The following is a 21,359-nucleotide window of genomic DNA, read 5'->3' as shown; positions in this document are numbered from 1 at the left end:
CAACTTTTTATAACTTCCAGGCTTTCCAAATGATTTTATATTTTTTCCTGGAAGGTTACCAATTTGGTTAACTAAGAAAATTAATTGAAAATTTGAAAAACAAGAGTAAACTGAATTTTTTTTCCGGTTTTTCTAAAAAAAATTGCGGAAATCTGAGTGCCTGTAAGAAATAAAATAATTTTTCACTTTTATTGGTTCATATTTTGCAATTTCTGATATCTTAATCTCTTAAAAGATTTTCCAGTCGTTCCTGAAAAAGTCGTTCCTTTCCTTGTTTTTTAATATAACAAGTTCTTTTACTCAATAACTGAAAAATAAAGGGCAATATTAGAAACCTAAACAGGGATGAAAAAGCATTAGTTTTATGATAAAAGTTGCCATTTAAGTAAAACAAATATGATTATTGACATTTAGGTTGGAATTATTTCACAATTCCAGGCATTTATTTTTTAATTACAATTTCAAAGTTTAAAAAAATTTTCTCTTTAATTAAAATTGCACCTCAACTGCCTAGTCTAATTAATTAATTTACTAATGATGTTTAAATCGCATTTATCTAAAAATTTCAGATAGCTGAGCCATACAATTTTTATGAAAAGCATTTTAAATATAATTATGCTTTAATTGCCTGGACTAATTAATTAATGACATTTAATTTAAAATAATTTTACAATTGCATTTATTTTTTAATTACAATTCCAAAGTTAAAAAAAATTATCTCTTTAATTAATATTGTACCTCAACTGCCTAGTCTAATTAATTAATTGATTAATGCCGTTTAAATCGAAATTACTTTTAAAGTTTTAGGTATTTGAGCAATAGATTTTTTTATGATATTAACCATTGCAATTAAAATTATGCTTCTATTGCCTGGACTAATTAATTATTGACGTTAAGTAACAAATTAGGACAGAGATATATTACACACGCACTTTGATTTGAATTATTCTGTTAATAACTTAAATTTTATTATTATTTTTATTAAAGGTAGTTGATTATGATTGATTGTGCGACCTTCTACTACTGTAATAAAAACTCGTTGTAATTTAAAATTATTTTCTACTTTTTAGCTCCATTAGTAATAAAAGCGTGTTTTTTTAAATCATTATTTATTAATCCTGGCAGTTCTAATAAGGATAATGGGAAATTGTTATTGAATTATTGTATTGTCATCAGTCCTTGATACCTATGCAAAGTTTCAAGTTGATCAGACTTTTAGAAAGGAGTGAAAATTAAGCTCAAACACTCCGTTATACATATATACAACCTGAGGTAATATAAGCGTGTTAAAAAGAGTAAAGAGCTGATTTTTTAAACCCAAAAATTCAGTAGAATTCTTATTACAGGCCTGTCTCATTTTCAGTGGTAAAAATTTGGCAATTTTTGATTGTTAAATTCCTTGAAAGATTTTCCAGTTTTTCCTGAAAAAAATATCAACTAAATTACCAGGCAGTTGAAAAATGCAATTTGACAAAATGATCCCTAATAATTATCCCTTTCCTCGTTTTTCAATTATTTAGACAGTTGAAGCAAATTTCTTCCAGATTGTTAGATCAACTTTTCATAACTTCCAGGCTTTCCAAATGATTTTATATTTTTTCCTGGAAGGTTACCAATTTGGTTAACTAAGAAAATTAATTGAAAATTTGAAAAACAGGAGTAAACTGAATTTTTTTTCGGTTTTCCTAAAAGAAATTGCGGAAATCAGAGTGCCTGTAAGAAATAAAATACTTTTTCACTTTTATTGGTTCATATTTTGCAATTTCTGATATCTTAATCTCTTAAAAGATTTTTCAGTCGTTCCTGAAAAAGTTCGTTCCTTTCCTTGTTTTTTAATATAACAAGTTCTTTTACTCAATAATTGAAAAATAAAAGGCAATATTAGAAACCCAAACAGGGGTGAAAAAGCATTCGTTTTATGATAAAAATTGCCATTTAAGTAAAACAAATATGATTATTGATATTTAGGTTGGAATTATTTCACAATTCCAGGCATTTATTTATTAATTACAATTCTAAAGTTACTAAAATTATCTCTTGATTCGTATGCAAAGTTTTAAGTTGATTAGACTTTTAAAAATCAGCGAAAATTAGGCTCAAACATTCGGTTATATACATACATACATATATACAACCTGAGGTAATATAAGCGTGTTAAAGAGAGTAAAAAGCTGATCTTTTAAACCCAAAAATTCAGTAGAATTCTTATTACATGCCTGTCTCATTTTTAGTAGTAAAAATTTGGCAATTTTTGATTGTTAAATTCCTTAAAAAATTTTCCAATTTTTTCTGAAAAAAATATCAACTTATTTTTACCAGGCAGTTGAAAAATGCAGTTTGACAAAATGATCCCTAATAATTATCCCTTTCCTCGTTTTTCAATTATTTAGACAGTTGAAGCAAATTTCTTCCAGATTGTTAGATCAACTTTTCATAACTTCCAGGCTTTCCAAATGATCTTATATTTTTTCCTGGAAGGTTACCAATTTGGTTAACTAAGAAAATTAATTGAAAATTTAAAAAACAGGAGTAAACTGAATATTTTTTTCGGTTTTCCTAAAAGAAATTGCGGAAATCAGAGTGCCTGTAAGTAATAAAATAATTTTTCACTTTTATTGGTTCACATTTTGCAATTTCTGATATCTTAAGCTCTTAAAGGATTTTCCAGTCGTTCCTTTCCTTGTTTTTTAATATAACAAGTTCTTTTACTCAATAACTGAAAAATAAAAGGCAATATTAGAAACCTAAACTAACAGGGGTGAAAAAGCATTAGTTTTATGATAAAAGTTGCCAATTAATTAAAACAAATAAATATAAAATAGATAAATAAATAGAAAACAAATAAATAATTAAAAAAATGCAGATATTTCATCATTTTTTATTACTATTTTTATTCTTACAAGAATTTTCCCTACTTTCTTTTGGTTTTCTAGGATTTTTGCTTTTAAAATAAATTTTGTATGCTTATAGATTAAATATTTTTTTAACAATTTGTCTAATGATTATTTACGATTCCTAGGTCCAAGATAGATTGCCGTATTTTAAAAGAGGCAATGCGTAAATTTTTTACAGTGTTTTTGGTTCCGTTTTTCTATAATTTCAAGAGAATGCTGTTCAAAAATGTGGATTTCTAGCAACTCCCTTGTAATCGATTAGATTCATTTGACTAAAAAAAAAGAAACTTCATTTTTAGCGGAAAAATAAATAAAAACCTTCTTGTTATAATACTATTATAACAAGACTATAGACAATACTGTAGACAATACTATATTTAATAAAAAAAAACGTTTATCCTACGTTTTTTTTATTAATCAAGCCCCTGTTGAAGCTTTAAAATAAACATTAAGCTGCGTAATAATAATAAAAGTCTTATGACTGATGACCTGCTTAATTATTCACCCTTTAAAGGCGCGATAAAATGCTTAAAAGCATTTTATGGGCTGTTGTTCATTTATTTTTAGAAAACCAAATGGATGTGGTCTATTCTGCACTCATTTTTTAAATAATAACAGAGAAGCTTTAACAAGATCTAGTTTTTTTGGCCAAAATCCAACAAATTTCCTGTCCGCTTAAAAACATTAAAAAATCAATTATCAACCATTACAACACGAATCAAAGTGATAATCCGCTGAAAAAAAAATCGTTTGTATATTCCCGAATATCGCGGCATTAAAGTGGATTTGGAAAATGGCTTTCGTTTCGATTTCTTTGATCGTTATTTTTAAATTGATCGACGGCTTTTGTAAATATTATTTATTGGTAGGGCGATGGTTTATAAGAAAAATACCGTTGACATGCACGGAATTGAAAGCAGTTTCGAAAAATGGAGAAAAAGGACAGTGTTCGGTTCGTTCGATGACGACGAGTACACATTTATGCCATAACAGTCTTTTCGTTTATAAGTGAATTTGCGTTGGGTTTATATGTTTTAAATTGATTCGGAGTTTGAATGAATTCTAGGAGCTTATTTTGACAGATATTTTAAGGTCTTTTTTGGAGGTTTTATAGTGGTTGAATATATAAAATATCGAAAAAATAGGACCAAGAATTTATATCTTATATATTTCATAACGAATTTGGCTCATGAAACGTTCTTTATTAGTGAGAGTAACGAGGAAATGTTGCTTTCTATAACTTAAAATTTGAAAATGTTTCATCCATTTATATAGGAAAACTTAGGAGACTTATAGGTCGAGGTACCATTTGAGCTCTGATTTATTGGTAATTTTGCAAAAACTCATTTTTTTTTAAAAGAGATCAGCCACCTGGAATTTTCAACAATGATTATCCAGATATCAAAACCCCGACTGCAATCCTTAAAATTAATACTGGGATTTTTTAGAAAATTCTTCCAGTCCTACTTCCAAAAACTCTTAACTCATAATAATAATGGGCTTCTATGACATTTGACAAGATCCGTAGGTATGTTGCAGCACTTTGAAAATTTGCATTCGAACGACTTTTTAAATCTTGAAATTGACCTTTAAATGTACTAGATCTCGGAAATTAGAAGAAATACAATCTTCTGGATAGCTTTAGTTCATTTAGAATGCCAAGAACGTTAAAGAATCATTAGAGTTATAAAGAATGTGTCTTGAAGTATCAAAGGATGTCCAGATTTGGTTTGTTTCTTGAAAAATTATTTGTATTCTTCCAGGCAGTTGAGGTCCAAGATAGGAATATAAAGTTCCACAAATAACAGGATTTAATAAAATCTTCCAGTTGCTAGTGCCTGGACTAAGTGATATTAAAATATTCTCTTTATTTAACTGTTCATGAATTACCATGCAAGAGAGGATTACTTTTTAATTGCTTGGAAAATTCGTTGGTATTCCTTCGAGTAGTTGAGTCATATTTTTGACATAAAAAAAATTATTGAAAAACTGTTTCCAAAAAATTAAAAATTAATGACTCCGGTTACCTGGAAAAATATTTTTTAAATTCCAGGCAGTTGAAAACAAAAATAATAATAATAATAATAATAATAATAATAATAATAATAATAATAATAATAATAATAATATTAATAATAATAATATTAATAATAATTTTTTGTTATTAGCATAATAGCTACATAGAAAATCAAAAATAAGAATAATGTAATAATTTTAGAGATTTTAATAAATCTAATACTAAAAAATTAATAAAATAAATAATTATAATACCCTGTATAAAAATTTTCATTTCATCATTTTTTTATGACACACTACCGAATACCACATACTAGGTCAAAAAAGCCTTTTTTGACTTTCTACCGCATCTCACCTTCCAGGAAAATTCTGGATCTTCTAAAAAAATTATTTTTTAGACGAGACTAAACCAATGGCAGACGATACATATCATTTCACAGTGATCGTGTATGATTTCTGGATCTCTGAGTGACATTTTTACCGATTTGTGGGGCAAAAGTGCCTTTTTTGACTTTCTACCGCATCTCACCTTTTAGGAAAATTCTGGATCTTCTGGAAAAATTATTTTTTAGACGAGACTAAACCAATTACAGATGATACAAATCATTTCACAGCGATCGTGTATGATTTCTGGATCTCTGAGTGACATTTCTACCGATTTGAGAGTCAAAAGTGCCTTTTTTGACTTTCTACACCATCTCACCTTCCAGAAACATTCTGGATTTTCCAAACAATGTATTTTTTAGACGAGACTAAACCAATGACAGACGATACATATTATTTCACAGCGATCGTGCATGATTTCTGGATCTCTGAGTGACATTTGCACAGATTTGAGGGTCAAAAGTGCCTTTTTTGACTTTCTACCGTATCTCACCTTTCAGAAACATTCTGGAATTTCTGAAAAATTCATTTTTAGGACAAGACTAAACCAATTACAGACGATACATATCATTTCATAGCGATCGTGTGTAATTTCTGGATCTCTGAGTGACATTTACACAGATTTGAGGGTCAAAAGTGCCTTTTTTAACTTTTTACCGCATCTCACTTTATAGAAACATTCTAAATCTTCTAGAAAAATTATTTTTTAAACGTGACTGAATCAAGTACAGACCGGAGACATAATTTCATAGCGATCGTTTACGATTTCTGGATCTCTGAGTGACTTTAACATCGATTTGAGGGTTAAAAGTGTCTTTTTTCAGTTTTTTGTTGTTAATTTCAGGTACGTGGCTAAGTTATATTAGAAATTTTAAAAAATGTATTTCTTATAAAAACCCACTCTCAAAAACTGGAAAATTTAACTTTAACTGCTTGGAAGAGACTATTCATGGGTCTATATTTTTTTTTTAATTCCAGGCAGTTGGGTTCTATTTAAACCAAAAAAGCTCATACTGCTAAGCAAAGACTTTATTATCAAGTAACTTCAACTGCCTGGAAGAAGCTCTAATGACTGAAAAACGTTGACATTTCACCCAGAAATACCTTGAAATTTTGCATAATTTAACTTACGTCCAAAAATGTGTAATAAGTTTTTATTTTTATGAAATTTAAAAAAATGTATGCCAAAAGAATTATCTGTTTAAAAAAAATATCCTCATTACGTCATTTTTCTCACACATTAATGCTTCTTACAGAAATCCCGATCAAGCATAAGAACCTATAGGCTACAAGTACTAAAATGCTCATCAATAACCACGGGATATCCTAAAAAAGGACAAAATGCTCTCCTAGACCGTCTCTACAGGATGCAGTTGGATTTTTGGAATAAAGGTAACAATAATTAATTTTATAATCATATAAATGAGAGTGGCCTAATAAGAATAAGCTCCTTATGTCTCAAACATGTTTTATATGTTATTCTTAAGATCCCATCAATATACACAAAACAAGACGTACTTCCAAGACACAAAAATGTCACAAGTAACATTACGGTTTATTTATTTTAGACAAAACACATTTGTCATCCTCTAGAGCCAACGTTCTATAAATAACGCCCGCGTATTTTTTTTCTATATGGCCATACATCATGTCCGTAACTCTATTACGGAGAACGATGCTTTTAACTAGATGTATGTTCTATTTTTCACGTACAGTGGATAACCGTTAACGCATAAATGATGTTTGAATTTATGGTGGGTTTATGAAGGAAAAGCCGCTTATTTAAAAGTGAGTTTCCTGAATGTTCGGCATAATAAACTGGATAATTGTTTTCTGGGTTAGTTCTTAAACTATTCCAATAATCAAGGGGTGATTAAAGCTCTAAGGGTGGAAAATTAAAAATTCCAGTATAAATTTGATGTGCAACTAATTCGAGTCAAGTGATGCACATTCTATGTTTCATTTAATTTTATTTTAACGAATTAATTATTTTGGAAAATTTTATCCGTAATTTAATTTAACTTGCAACCGCGGTCTATCAGATTGATAAAATAAATTGGTTTTCAAGTGCTGGGGAAAAAACAAAAAAAAAACAGTTAAACGTAAATAAAATTCGATATTTATATATTTCGGGGTGTTTTTCAATAATAATATATGCCATTTGATTTGTTGATTTTTCGAGGAAGAAAAATTAATAGAGAGATTTAATGGGAATTGGTATGTATATATAAACCTTTCAATCAATTTAATTTGAAAAATTAAATCAACTATTTAAAAATTCAATTATGCAATAAGGCATCAATTCAGTCGAGATTTGTTTGAAAAGCTGTCCGGGGAAAGCTTAATGCAATCAATGAAATTTAGTTGTTTGAAAAGTCTCAAGTACTTAAAATAATAATCAAAAATGTTGATTTTCGTGACGTTAATTTGATTTTGCATATAACATAAGTTAGAACCTGTATTTTGACAGAACACAGGTGAAAACCAATAAAATTATTGATTTTCTTAAGGTTGGCAAGAGCTCTTTGAATTATTTGAGAACAATGTGCTATCCACAAGCCTTTGAAAGACATGACTAAATATATGTATTTTTGGAATGTTCCAGATCTATGGAATATTCTTTATCCTTAAAGTATTTGATTTTTTTTCTGAGAATACTCCTTGAACTAGAAATTAAAAGTCAATGAATATATCAAATCAGCAATTTTGCTGACAAAACACTAGTTCTTTGCAGATAAAACTTGCTCTATCTCAGAAAGTTTTAGATTAAAACAAATGGCCACTATATGAAATTGTTCTTCAGAAAACGAGTTTTTTTATACGAGAAGTCCATTATTTGGAAACAAAATAAAAAAATTAGTACTAATTTAGCCTCAAAGCAAAATTATTGTAGTAAAGCCAATTTTTAATTAAAAATTATATTTGTTACACATAATTAATCTATAAGGTTTTCTTCAAAATCTTGTAAAAAAATTACAAAGATATCTTATATAGTTTGGAAATTATCTAGAGAAATGTCCAAGAGTTATTGAAAAATTTAAACTTTTAACTTAATTCCAAAACCCATAAGTTTGATCAACATTGGGACTTTGCTGACAAAACTGACTATAGCTTGGAGAGTATTAGACTCCCAAAAATGGATAATATATGAAAGTCTTCCACAGAAAATGCCCTCTCTTGGAAGAGAAACTTTATTTAATTATCTGGAATAGTTATCAAGTTACCCTTAAAGGAAATTTCGTACAAAACTACCTTCTATCAAAATCGTTGCAGCCATGCGAATTTTCAACTTAGAATCAAAATTTTTTCACATAATTAATCTACGTATACCTTTGTATAACACTCTAAAGCAATAACAAGATTATCTTTAATAACTCGAGAGTTATAAGGAAAAACGACTTTCCCAAAAATACGAAAATAGGTTGGCCTTACATGTAGTAAATATTAAAAATAGACCGATTAAACGCATTAAATATTCATTTATTCGATGCGAGTTCTTTAACGTTTCCAGGTAGTGCGCCCCCCTTTGTGTGCCGGGGCGTATAAAATAGATGAGGAAAAAGCTGCACCGGCAGCAGCATCTCTCCTTCCTATTGGAAATGGAAAAGACGAGCTGCATACGTTCAGGATTTCATTAAAAATTTATTTCTCCATAGAGAGACTGTAATAAGATACCAAAGAAATTTAATTAATAAGGACACATTTTTTTACAGTTTGATGCATAACATAATGTGAGATGAGTGATATTTTGCTATAGGAAAAATGTCTTTCTACTTCCAGGATACTCTCAGGTGATGGCTATATTTTGCTAGGTCATGGTCTAACGTTCTTCGAATCCAGAAAAACTCCATGACATAAAATGTAAATACCTTTGATAGAGAAAATCTCAAAAGAAATGCCTGGATTTGTTTTCCTGTTTCAGGCAGTGGTTGTACGTAAAAAGGGAAGCAAATTAATGCGTTTCATTCTCCAATATCCAATAGTACTCGTATAGTACTCCAATAGTAAGAATACTACTTCGACCCGATATGTGGCAGGAAAATAAGACCTGGAAAATGATTATGATTCATTGAAAAAGTCTAAATTTTTTCCAGGCAGTTGAAACAATAGTCAACTTCTAGTACCTAGAAAAGGCCAAAAAGGCCTGGGAGAAGTAAAAAGTAGACCTTAAACGCCTGGAAAAAATACTTTTTTACCTTTTATCCAAATAGGCGTCACTGCTTTGGTATTTTTTCCAGGCAACTCATGTCATAAGAAATGTCTTGAAAGGTCTGGCAGAAGGTCAAATAAATCCTTAAATGTCTGGAAAAAAGTTTAGCAGTGACAGTCTTTGAGTGCTTGGAAGAAGCTAAAAAGTTATCTATAGCCTGGAAAAATTATATATCAGGCAATGGAAGTAATTATTCTTTCCTTAAACAATAATATTTAAATCGATCAAGGTTGCGAATTCTTAAATAAAACAATGGAAAAGACGAGCTACATACGTTCAGGATTTCATTAAAAATTTATTTCTCCATAGAGAGACTGTAATAAGAATACCAAAGAAATTTAATTAATAAGGACACATTTTTTACAGTTTCATGCATAACTTAATGTGAGATGAGTGATACTTTGCTATACTACTTCCAGGACACTCTCAGGTGATGGCTATACTTTGCTAGGTTATGGTCTAACGTTCTTCGAATCCAGAAAAACTCCATGACATAAAATGTCAATACCTTTAATAGAGAAAACCTCAAAAGACCTGGATTTGTTTTCCTATTTTAGGCAGTGGTTGTACGTAAAAAAGGAAGCAAATTAGTGTGTTTTTAATACTTCGACCCGATATGTGGCAGGAGACTAAGACCTGGAAAATGATTGTGATTCATTGAAAAAGTCTAAATTTTTTCCAGGCAGTTGAAACAATAGTGAACTTCTAGTACCTAGAAAAGGCCAAAGAGGCCTGGGAGAAGTAAAAATAGATCTTAAATACCTGGAAAAAATATTGTTTTACCTTTTATCCAAATAGGCGTCACTGCTTTGCTATTTTTTCCAGGCAACTCATGTCATAAGAAATGTCCTGAAAGGTCTGGCAAAAGATCAAATAAATCCTCAAACGTCTGGAAAAAAGTTTAGCAGTGACTGTCTTTGAATGCTTGGAAGAAGTAAAAAGTGCCTTAAAATGCCTGGAAGAAGCTAAAAAGTTATATATAGCCTGGAAGAATTATATATCAGGCAATGGAAGTTATTATTCTTTCCTTAAACAATAATATTTAAATCGATCAAGGCTGCGAATTCTCAAATGAAACAAAGGAAAAGACGAGCTACATACGTTCAGGATTTCATTAAAAATTTATTTCTTCATAGAGAGACTGTAATAAGATACCAAAGAAATTTATTTAATAAGGACACATTTTTTACACTTTGATGCATAACTTAATGTGAGATGAGTGATATTTTGCTATAGGAAAAATGCCTTTCTACTTCCAGGATACTCTCAGGTGATGGCTATATTTTGCTAGGTTATGGTCTAACGTTTTTCGAATCCAGAAAAGCTCCATGACATAAAATGTAGATAACTTTGATAGAGAAAACCTCAAAAGAAATGCCTGGATTTGTTTTCCTATTTTAGGCAGTGGTTGTACGTAAAAAAGGAAGCAAATTAATGTGTTTCATTCAATCTCTTCAATATCTTCTTAATACTTCGACCCGATATGTGGTAGGAGACTAAGACCTGGAAAATGATTGTGATTCATTGAAAAAGTCTAAATTTTTTCCAGGCAGTTGAAACAATAGTGAACTTCTAGTACCTAGAAAAGGCCAAAGCGGCCTGGGAGAAGTAAAAATAGATCTTAAATGCCTGGAAAAAATATTGTTTTACCTTTTATCCAAATAGGCGTCACTGCTTTGCTATTTTTTCCAGGCAACTCATGTTATAAGAAATGTCCTGAAAGGTCTGGCAAAAGATCAAATAAATCCTCAAACGTCTGGAAAAAAATTTAGCAGTGACAGTCTTTGAATGCCTGGAAGAAGCTAAAAAGTTATATAGAGCCTGGAAAAATTATATATCAGGCAATGGAAGTAATTATTCTTTCCTTAAACAATAATATTTAAATCGATCAAGGCTGAGAATTCTCAAATGAAACAAAGGAAAGGACGGGCTACATACGTTCAGGATTTCATTAAAAATTTATTTCCTTATAGAGAGACTGTAATAAGAATACCAAAGAAATTTAATTAATAAGGACACATTTTTTACAGTTTGATGCATAACTTAATGTGAGATGAGTGATATTTTGCTATAAGAAAAATGTCTTTCTACTTCCAGGACGCTATCAGGTGATAACTATACTTTGCTAGGTCATGGTCTAACGTTCTTTGAATCCAGAAAAACTCCATGACATAAAATGTAAATATCTTTGATAGAGAAAACCTCAAAAGAAATGCCTGGATCTGTTTTCCTATTTTAAGCAGTGGTTGTACGTAAAAAAGGAAGCAAATTAATGTGTTTCATTCTCCAATATCTTCTTAATACTTCGACCCGATATGTGGTAGGAGACCAAAACCTGGAAAATGATGGTGGTTCATTTAAAAAGTCTAAATTTTGTCCAGGCAGTTGAAACAATAGTGAACTTCTAATATCTAGAAAAGGCAAAAGAGGCCTGGGAGAAGTAAAAAGTAGACCTTAAATGCCTAGAAAAAATACTTTTTTTACCTTTTAATAGGAGTCACTGCTTTGGTATTTTTTCCAGGCAACTCATGTCATAAGAAATGACCTAAAAGGTGTGGCAAAAGATCAAATAAATCCTCAAAAGTCTGGAAAAAAGTTTAGCAATGACTGTCTTTGAATGCTTGGAAGAAGTGAGAGGGCCTTAAAATGCCTGGAAGAGGCTAAAAAGTTATATATAGCCTGGAAAAACTATTATCTATCAGGCAATAGAAGTAATTATTCTTTCCTTTAACAATAATATTTAAACCGATGAAGGTTGCGAATTCTTAAATAAAAAATTTTGCAGCAACCGTGTTCACTGCTTAGCAAAAAATCGTGAAATTTGACTTTAGTGGTTAAATAATACTTGAACGTATAATATTTTAAAAACTATAATAACTACGACTTTATGGGTAGTCTCATGTTGTTCAGAAGTATAATAGTATAAAAATACCACTGGAACTTTGAAGATGGATTCTATACTTGTTGAGAAATCTGCCTTTAAAAAGAGCTAGACTTCAATAAAGGCTAAATATAGCGTACAATTTTATTTAAAAAATTACTACTCGATCAGTCTGATTTTGAGAAAACTGTATCTAAAAGCACGAAAAAACAACGAGAAGTATTTGAAAAAAATTATAAATTACGTCAAGTATCGAGAAAAACATTACGTCAACCTGGACAACAAAAAAATGCTGCTAAATCCCAAAATTACGTCAAATTCATGGAAAAATCAAAAATCACGTCAAATGCCTGTGAAATTACCTAGAATAGTTATTTAAAAAATAATTAAAATTTCTGGAAAGCATAAAAAATAATATATATAAAATAATAAATACTCCTGATTCCTAAACAAAAAATTACGTGAAATCCTTGAAAACGTATAAAAAATTACGTTAGGACATAAGAAATTACGCCGATAACGTCATACGTTTACATTAATAATATCACGACTGTGAATGTATGAACAAATTGATGTTATAATATAAATCTATGTATATATAAGGCAGAACTTTACCGTAAAAACCTATCGATTTATTGAACACACCACCAACATAGGAATCTTATATAATGTGGTTTTTAAAATACACTTATGAATAATTTTTATATAAAAATTGCATTATTATATAATCAATCTCACAATTGACGCAGTTAAGGATTTATAAATGGTAACGAGTTCTTTTAAATTTGAAAATATGCGTATATTGTAAAATTTGTTAATTAACTTTTTACCGTACAAAAAGCCTTAGCCAAGTCAATAAAAATACCAGTACCTGTTCTGTTTCATCTATAGTACTATGACCTGGTAAAAAACCTATATGGTATATCTAATATAATATTAGGCGTATTTAGGATTATAGAGACAAAACACTTAAAAAAGAAAATTAAAAAAATATAACAAAACATATTTTTTTAATAAATTATAAATAAATATTCAAACCGATGAGGAGCGTGAATTTTCAAACAAAAATTTAAACCTAAAAAGGATCCTTCTCTACACGTATTTAATTATACAGTGTACGGTTTTATACAATAAATCTTTGATAAATAATTAAGCAGTTAAATAGAATAAAGCTTTGACAAAACAAAATTTCCATTTAGATTCGTCGGACGTCCGTAGTTTCCGAACGAGAAAACGTCTTTTCTTATAAAAAGCGAGCGACAAAGGGAAATCACAAAAGAATTATTGTCGTCCCTAGTGAACGACCGAAATTGAAAGTGCAATTTCCCGTTTCGCAGGACCTACATTCAATACGACGGTTTATCGTGGTTTTCCCTTGTTTGCATAAGCGAGCACTCGTAAGGTCAACAGAGATTAGCTTTCCTCGTTAATGTTATGCATTTATTCGAGTGAAATGCTTTGATGTGCCGAGAAAAGACGGTTTTCCTCAACTAAGTCTTCCCTGAAGGGGAAATTGTAAAAGTGAATCGACACAAGAAAATTTAATTATAGCATTATGTTGATAAAACTTTAAAAATAAATAGGGGTTCGTTTCATTCGTTTATGTCATTCGGCACTCTGACCGGCTTACCTTTCAAGAAAACACAGACGAAAAAACTTCATAAAAGTGTCACGTACATCCCAGACGTCCAGATAAATAGCTTTGTTACTTACTTTTACGTGAGACCGTTGACATTCTCTCTCTGGGGAAGTCACCTCCAGTAAAATATATTGTTTTACGACTTACCCTTAAGTTAGATCTTATTGGACTAGATTTTTTCAGGTTAACCTAACTCCTACCTTTTTTGATCTAGAGCCAAATCGAAAAAAAAACATAATACGCTGATACGGGCTCGGGATGGATTTCTATTGGCGCACTTCCAACTATTCAGACACCGAATCCATATTTGTGGAAATTACGCTAATAAAAAAGCATTGCATTGAATTCCTGCAGCTACTGTTTATAAACATTGATAAAACCTCTCAAGTGGCTAATTTTTATTATTAGATAAATTGATTAAATAACACTTAAAGCACACTAATCTGTTAAGATAATTATTGAATTTTGATTAATAACGCTCCATATAGTGCGGATTTTTATTCGTGGGTGTTTCAGTGGTGAGGAAAAAAACCCTTAAAAAGGTAATTTTCTTTTAGTTAAACAGCTTTTATCCTTCAGCATAACAGACTTTTCTCTCTCTACCACTTCATGGCCAATTTTAACTAAAACCTAATAATAAAGTCAAGGTTTTACGTTATGACGTAATTCAATTTTTATTATAAGTAATAAGTTTTATGTGTGTGCTTTATTAAGGTTTACTTGGCTGGGACAAACCTGGGTAATAAAACTCCCTAATGCAAAGGATACTGTTTTATTAAAAGTTTTTTGAGCTGTATTTTTTTTCCATTAATTTACAATTTTTTAATAAGCTTTCATGGTTGCCCTTGACCAGTTTTATAGCACCGGACAGTGCAAATGAATGCAATAAATACTCTCAAGCTTAAATTAACTAAATTAGAATAAGCTAAACAGCTTTTCCAGACAATTTGGAATACAAAACTGTCTGGAAATGTCTAGTAATATTAAATTTTGAGGATAAATCCAGTAAAGGAGTTTGGGGTGCATATGTCCATACTCACCTAGGTCTATTCCAGAAAGGAATTAGGATAGAAAATAGTAACTCTTGTGTATGAATTTGTAATATATTGAGTAATTTATCTGAAAATGGCTAGATTGAAAAAGGGAGAATCAGATTAAATTAAGGAAGAATCCCGTTATCTAAGGTTAGTTAGTCTTAATTTAAGAATTTGCATTTAACAAAAAAATCAGCATTTCTGAAAGGTTAAACTAATTCACAGGAATCAGAAAGGAAAAATGTCAAAGATATTTATAATTCGACGTAATAGGGAGAGTATTTAACAAAAATGTAATTTTCTAAAAAAAAAGAAAAGCTAATTATCCTCCCAGGATTAGAAAAGAATAATGGGAAAATAAAAAATTATACTTTTAGCTTAAATTGACTAAATCAAATGATTCTAGTAAGGATTTCCAGAGAACTCTGAATACAAATTTATCTGGAAACGTAGATAAACATTAAATTTTTAAGAATAATTTAACAAGAGATTTTATGATTCAGATATCCAAGTTGATCTAGCATCATTCAGAAAAGACTTCTAATTCAACTGCTTGGAAAAATTAAGTTTTTCTTTTAGTATCGAACCTACACCGGCTTTGGTTAATTAAGAATAAGAAAAAATATTAAAATTAGAGTCTTGGCTTAAATAGATTAAATTAGATGACTATGAATACGGTTTCCAGAGAATTTTGAATACAAATTTGTCTGGAAACATTGATAAACATTAACATCTTGAGAACAATTTAACGAAAGGTTCTATGGTTTACATCTCCAAGCCGACCTAGCATCATTTAAAAAGAAACTCAATACAAAAGCTTGAAAATTTAATTGATTTATTGTTCGAAGTAATAATTCTCCCTTAAAATGATAAATTCTGGGTTTTCCTCACACTTGCATGCCATTCCTGGACTGTCTCTAGTTTGACTTATGGGAGATCGTTCTTTCCTTCCAGATTGTTAAAACTGGACCAAAGTACTTATCCAAGAGGGTAAATAGATTCTGGAATTTCTTGTCCTTTAGCAAGTCTGGGAAGGTGATCTCTCAATAGTTTATAAGTCGACGTTCCAATTAAACTTAATAGTGTTGCAATTTGAATTTTCTCGTCAGAGCCGTGAAAAATTACTCCAATATCTCACAATACATGATCCAATCCCTACTTAATAAAATTCTGCGATTAAACCAAATAAGCAGGTTATTTTGGAAGATCAATGCTTTGCTCCCTTTTTCCAATAGCCACCTTTGCCATTGTTTTCACTAATTAATTATCTATCAGTGACTAGGAAAGAATAATGGAAAAACAAAAAAATATCACTCTCAATTTAAATTGATTGAATCAGATGTTTCTTAATAGGGTTTCCAGAGAATTCTGAATACAAATTAATCTGGAAACGTACATAAACGTTAAATTTTTAAGAGTAATTTAACGAGAGGTTTCATAATTCAGATGTTCAAGCTGACCTAGCATCATTGATAATTGAAACTGAGTAGGAAAATTGAGTTTTTATGGCATCAAACCTAAAAAATTTAATTATTTAGGGTAATAGAGACAGCAATTTCATTTAAAAATACTAATTGTCCGAAAAAGGTACTTTATTGCATCCTTTGTTAACTAATAATTTAATGTATTTTTATTTATTAGTGTATTCTTCTTAAAAAAATAATATTTTTTCTAAATTCCAAGCATTTTTAATAATTATTTGTGTTTTAGGGACTTCGTTTATTATTTCTACATTATTGGGACACTTCTGGGCTCTTCAAGTAATTATTTACATATACCAGAAATTTATAATAATTTATTTATGGCTGCTAAGGAATTGAAATAATTTTTTATGAGGGATTTCAAGTAAGTTTTACTGTCCTCCAGGCAATTAAGGCTACTTCTTCCTAACCTCTAACTGACGTCACGGATTAAATGAAATAACTTTAAACAGGCTTTCCAGAGAATTTTGAATACAAATTTGTCTGGAAACCTAGCTTAAAGTTAAATATTCATCAATTATTCAACGAGTTCTTTTATAGTTTACATTTCCAAACTGACCTAGCATCATCCAAGGAAAAAAAATTGTTTTGCCTAGATAAGCCAATTAAAGAAAACTTAACTGACCTTAACAGACGAGCTAATTAACCCGGGAAAATCCACAAAGCGAACCGAGCACAAAGATTTAATTGTTAGTGCTTAAATCCTCATCTTTCTTGGGAGGGAACGTTTGCTCTCCTAAAAGTTAAGGAAAACAAACAAAGGGGGCGGTAAGCAAACGAAAACCCATGGAGGGAATAAGCCGGAAAACCACCAGAGGTGCAGGAAATCTACGATTATCTTTCTTAAAAAGTTTTAGGCATTACGATTTACTCGATTAATATATTAAATAAATTTTTTCCTATTTCAGATACACCATGGAATAGATCCAAGCACTCGTTCAACCAGCGGCAAATGAATCAAAAGGACAAATTTTATTGATGATATTTTTTTTTACACAATGAGAGTCATCAGCACCACCTGAAAGCACCCTCAAGGGAACAGCAGACTCGTCGTATGGAGACCAACATTTCTCGAATAGTGCTTGCAAATGATTCTTCTTACAATGCTACTATAGTTACTAACGCCTCTCGTTATAATTTGGTTGAAAGTATTGCCATGTGCCTTATTTTGGGTGGAATTATTATTACAACGATCATAGGTAAGTGTGTGAAATTATATGCCAAATAAAATAATTTTTATTGACCAAGTTGGGTGGTTCTAATAAGGTTTTCCAGTAAAATCTGAATACAAATTTGTCTGGAAACGTTCATAAACATTGATTTTTTATGATTAATTTATTGGGAGGTTTTATGGTTTAGATTTCTTAACTGACCTAGCACTAACCAAAAAAGAAATTTTTAGTACAATTGTTTGAAATTTTTTTTTTTTTAAACTGAACATAAAGTTAATTAAGAAGCAAAAAGAAACTAAAAATAAGCTTAAATAGACCAAATCAGATGCTACTAATGAGGTTTTCCAGTGAAATCTAAATACAAATTTGTCTGGAAACATAGATAAACGTTGAATTTTTATGATTAATTTATTGGGAGGTTTTGTAGTTTAGATTTCTTAACTGACCTAGCTATCATAGGTAAGTGTATGAATTTATGTTTCAAATAAAATAATTTTTATAGACCAAGTTGAGTGGTTCTAATGGAGTTTTCCAGTGAAATCTGATTACAAATTTGTCTGGAAACGTTGATGAACATTGATTTTTTATGATTAATTTAATGTAAGGTTTTATGGTTTACATTTCTTAACCGACCTATCTATAACCAAAAAACTAATTTTTCATACAATTGCTTGAAAAATTTGTTTTTTTTTTTAATTATGAAAAACTGAACATTAAGTTAATTAAGATGCAAAAAAACACTAAAAATAAGCTTAAATAGACCAAATCAGATGCTACTAATGAGGTTTTCCAGTGAAATCTGACTACAAATTTGGCTGGAAACATAGATAAACGTTGAATTTTTATGATTAATTTATTAGGAGGTTTTATGGTTTAGATTTCTTAACTGACCCAACTATAACCAGAAAAGGAACTTTTAATACAACTGCTTGGAAAAATTGTTCATATCGAACTTACAGCAGATTTTCCAGACCAGTTCTCTATAAATATATTTTCTTCTCTCTCGGGTAATACAGAACCAAGTAAACTTTTCCATGGAAGAATATGGAAAACACTATTATAAAATAAATGCGAAAAGTTTCTCGCTCCCTTAAATCGGTTGAACCTAACGGAGACGTTACGTAATAACGTTTTGTGAGTTATTTTTCTGATATAGGGCTGCTACAAGGCCGAGGAATTGCATTTAGTTTATTAAAAATTTAACTTTAAGGGAAGCTTTAGTTTATTATATGTAAGGCGTGTCTTTGTTTGCGTTCCAAGACTGTGATAAATATCAATTTTTATGTTTCCATTTACAGTCCAAAAAAGTATCTGAGAGCATAATTTGCATCCCTTAGAACCTCCTATTCGCCCTTAAGCCTTTAGCATAATAAAACCGGAAAATTACACTTTTTCCTGTTTTACCTCAGATAGTAACTCTGTGGTTTAACGCAGTGCTTTTTGTTACCAAACAAAGGAACTTAATGGAATTTTAATCAATCGGTTTAAAAGTTTTTTAACAAATCCGCTCCTCACTCTTCCCTTTAAAACAAAAGAGCTTGATTATAATCGGTTTAACAATAGTGAGCGAATGTTCGTTCCGTGTTCAATTGACTCTGCTTTAAAGGATTTTTTTTTAATTAATTGTTTCAGGTAACATTCTAGTCTGCGTCTGTATATTTCTCGTGAGGAAACTTCGTCGTCCTTGCAACTATCTCTTAGTTAGTTTAGCCGTCAGTGATCTATGTGTAGCCATTTTAGTGATGCCTATGGCGTTAATTTACGAAATCAAAGGGAAATGGATATTTGGAGAGATCGCTTGTAACCTTTGGGTAAGTGTTATGTATTAACTATATAAGCTATAGCCCTTGGTAGTAAATCTAAGTCGCCCCCTCCCTTTTTATAGTTTTAATTATTTTTGACCTGGAAAATTAATTAAACGGGGAAATTTCCCGATTAATTAAGTGGGAAATCGACTATTACGTCGTCTAATTTATATTTTTATTTTTAATCATCCGGCTGTAAAACTTGTACAGGAAAAAAAATAAATTAACTACCCGCTCCGTGCCAATAACCGTCTAAAAGTTGGTTCAGTGCGGATTAATAAAACCGAGATTAATCGGGGATTATTATTTTACCGACGGACTTTTGAAAAAGTTGAAATTAAAATCCGCGTTTGAGTGGTTTTCTTCTTATTATTTTCTGCGTACAAATGAATTTTAATTAGCCTTTGCCAGTGAATACTAAATTGTTGAAGTACCGGGATATGAGCAAAACTAAGACAATCGTTTTTGAGGCCAAAAAAAGGCCCTAAAAATGCGAGATCTCGGCTAATATAAAGGCTACGACTTTGCATATAGTCTCGTTGGATTTAGAACGACGAAACTAAGATAAAACCGTTAAAATTTTCCCGATAGGACTTATAGAAGCGGAGATATCGACCTCCAAAGTTTGGGATTTTTCATTTCTTGTATCGAATTTTTTCATCAAAAATTGATTTTTTTCGAAATCAAACTAAGTATACCAGCGTCTTATTCTGATCATCTAGATTACGAAAACACCGGGTTATAAGAGGATTCGAGCAGAACTAAGGGAATGAGAGCACTTTGAAAATCCTGAAAAAGTCATTTTTCGGCGTCCGTTTTTGAGGCCAAAAATGGGCTCCAAAAATGCAAGATCTCAGCTAATGTGAGAGCTACGACTTTACAAATGATCTCGTTGTAATCAGAATGATAAAACTAAAATAAAACCGTTGGAATTTTTTGGATAGGACCTATAGAAGCCGAGATATCGACCTTCAAAGTTTGGGATTTTCCATTTCTTGTATCGAATTTTTTCACCAAAAATTGATTTTTTTTTTTTTTTTTTTTTTTTTTTTTTTTTTGATCGCCGGCCCCGGCAGCGGGGTGGGTATATACCTGCCTAGCAGTCGTGTGGCCCTGGGTTTGAGTCCCAGACTTGGCATGGTCGTTTGATATGTCCGATTTAGTTTAAGTACTTAAAAATTATATATAGAGGTTTTTCGTGACTAAATGTGCTCAGCACGAGGTCAATAAATAAATAAAAAAAAAAAAAAAAAGATTTTTTTCGAAATCAAACTTAGTATACCAGCGTCTTGTTCTGATCACCTAGATCACGAAAATTCCGGGTTATAAGAGGATTCAAGCAAAACTAATGGAATGAGAGCACTTTGAAAGGCCTGAAAAAGTCATTTTTCGACCTGGTTTTTGATGCCAAAAATTGGCTCCAAAAATGCAAGATCTCAGCTAATAGAAGAGCTACGACTTTGCAGATGGTCTTGTTGTATTTAGAATGACGAAACTAACATAAAACCGTTGAAATTTTCCCGATAGAACCCATAGAAGCCAAAATATCGACCTACAAAGTTTGGAATTTTTCATTTTTTGGGGTATACCCCCCCCGTATCGAATTTTTTCACCAAAAATTGATTTTTTTCCGAAATCAAACTAAGTATACCAGCGTCTTATTCTGATCACCTAGATTGCGAAAACACCGGGTTATAGCAGGATTCGAGCAGAACTAAGGGAATGAGACCACTTTGAAAATCCTGAAAAAGTCATTTTTCGACGTCCGTTTTTGAGGCCAAAAATGGGATCCAAAAATGCAAGATCTCAGCTAGTAGAAGAGCTGCGACCTTGCAAATGATCT

The 21,359-nt window shown here is 30.7% G+C and overlaps 1 protein-coding gene across 4 annotated transcripts in view; it reads left to right on the top strand.

The window, feature by feature from the left end:
- Nucleotides 1-21,359, top strand: part of LOC126742177 (5-hydroxytryptamine receptor 1-like) — a 205,051-nt gene that overhangs the window by 132,552 nt on the left and 51,140 nt on the right. The window contains exons 1-4 of one of the 4 annotated variants that reach the window (XM_050448754.1): nt 14,503-14,566; nt 16,769-16,903; nt 17,448-17,738; nt 19,344-19,522. In XM_050448754.1, coding sequence (XP_050304711.1) covers nt 17,594-17,738; nt 19,344-19,522 — 324 coding nt within the window. In that variant the 5' untranslated portion in view covers nt 14,503-14,566; nt 16,769-16,903; nt 17,448-17,593. Of the gene's footprint in view, nt 1-6,550; nt 6,687-14,446; nt 14,567-16,768; nt 16,904-17,068; nt 17,357-17,447; nt 17,739-19,343; nt 19,523-21,359 lie in introns of those variants that run through there. The other 3 variants (XM_050448752.1, XM_050448753.1, XM_050448755.1) reach the window with 3 other exon arrangements.

Source organism: Anthonomus grandis, chromosome 11 (genome assembly GCF_022605725.1).
Source record: "Anthonomus grandis grandis chromosome 11, icAntGran1.3, whole genome shotgun sequence".
NCBI lineage: Eukaryota > Metazoa > Arthropoda > Insecta > Coleoptera > Curculionidae > Anthonomus > Anthonomus grandis.
Note: the sequence above shows the minus strand (reverse complement) of the source record. Positions and strands in the feature narration are given on the sequence as shown.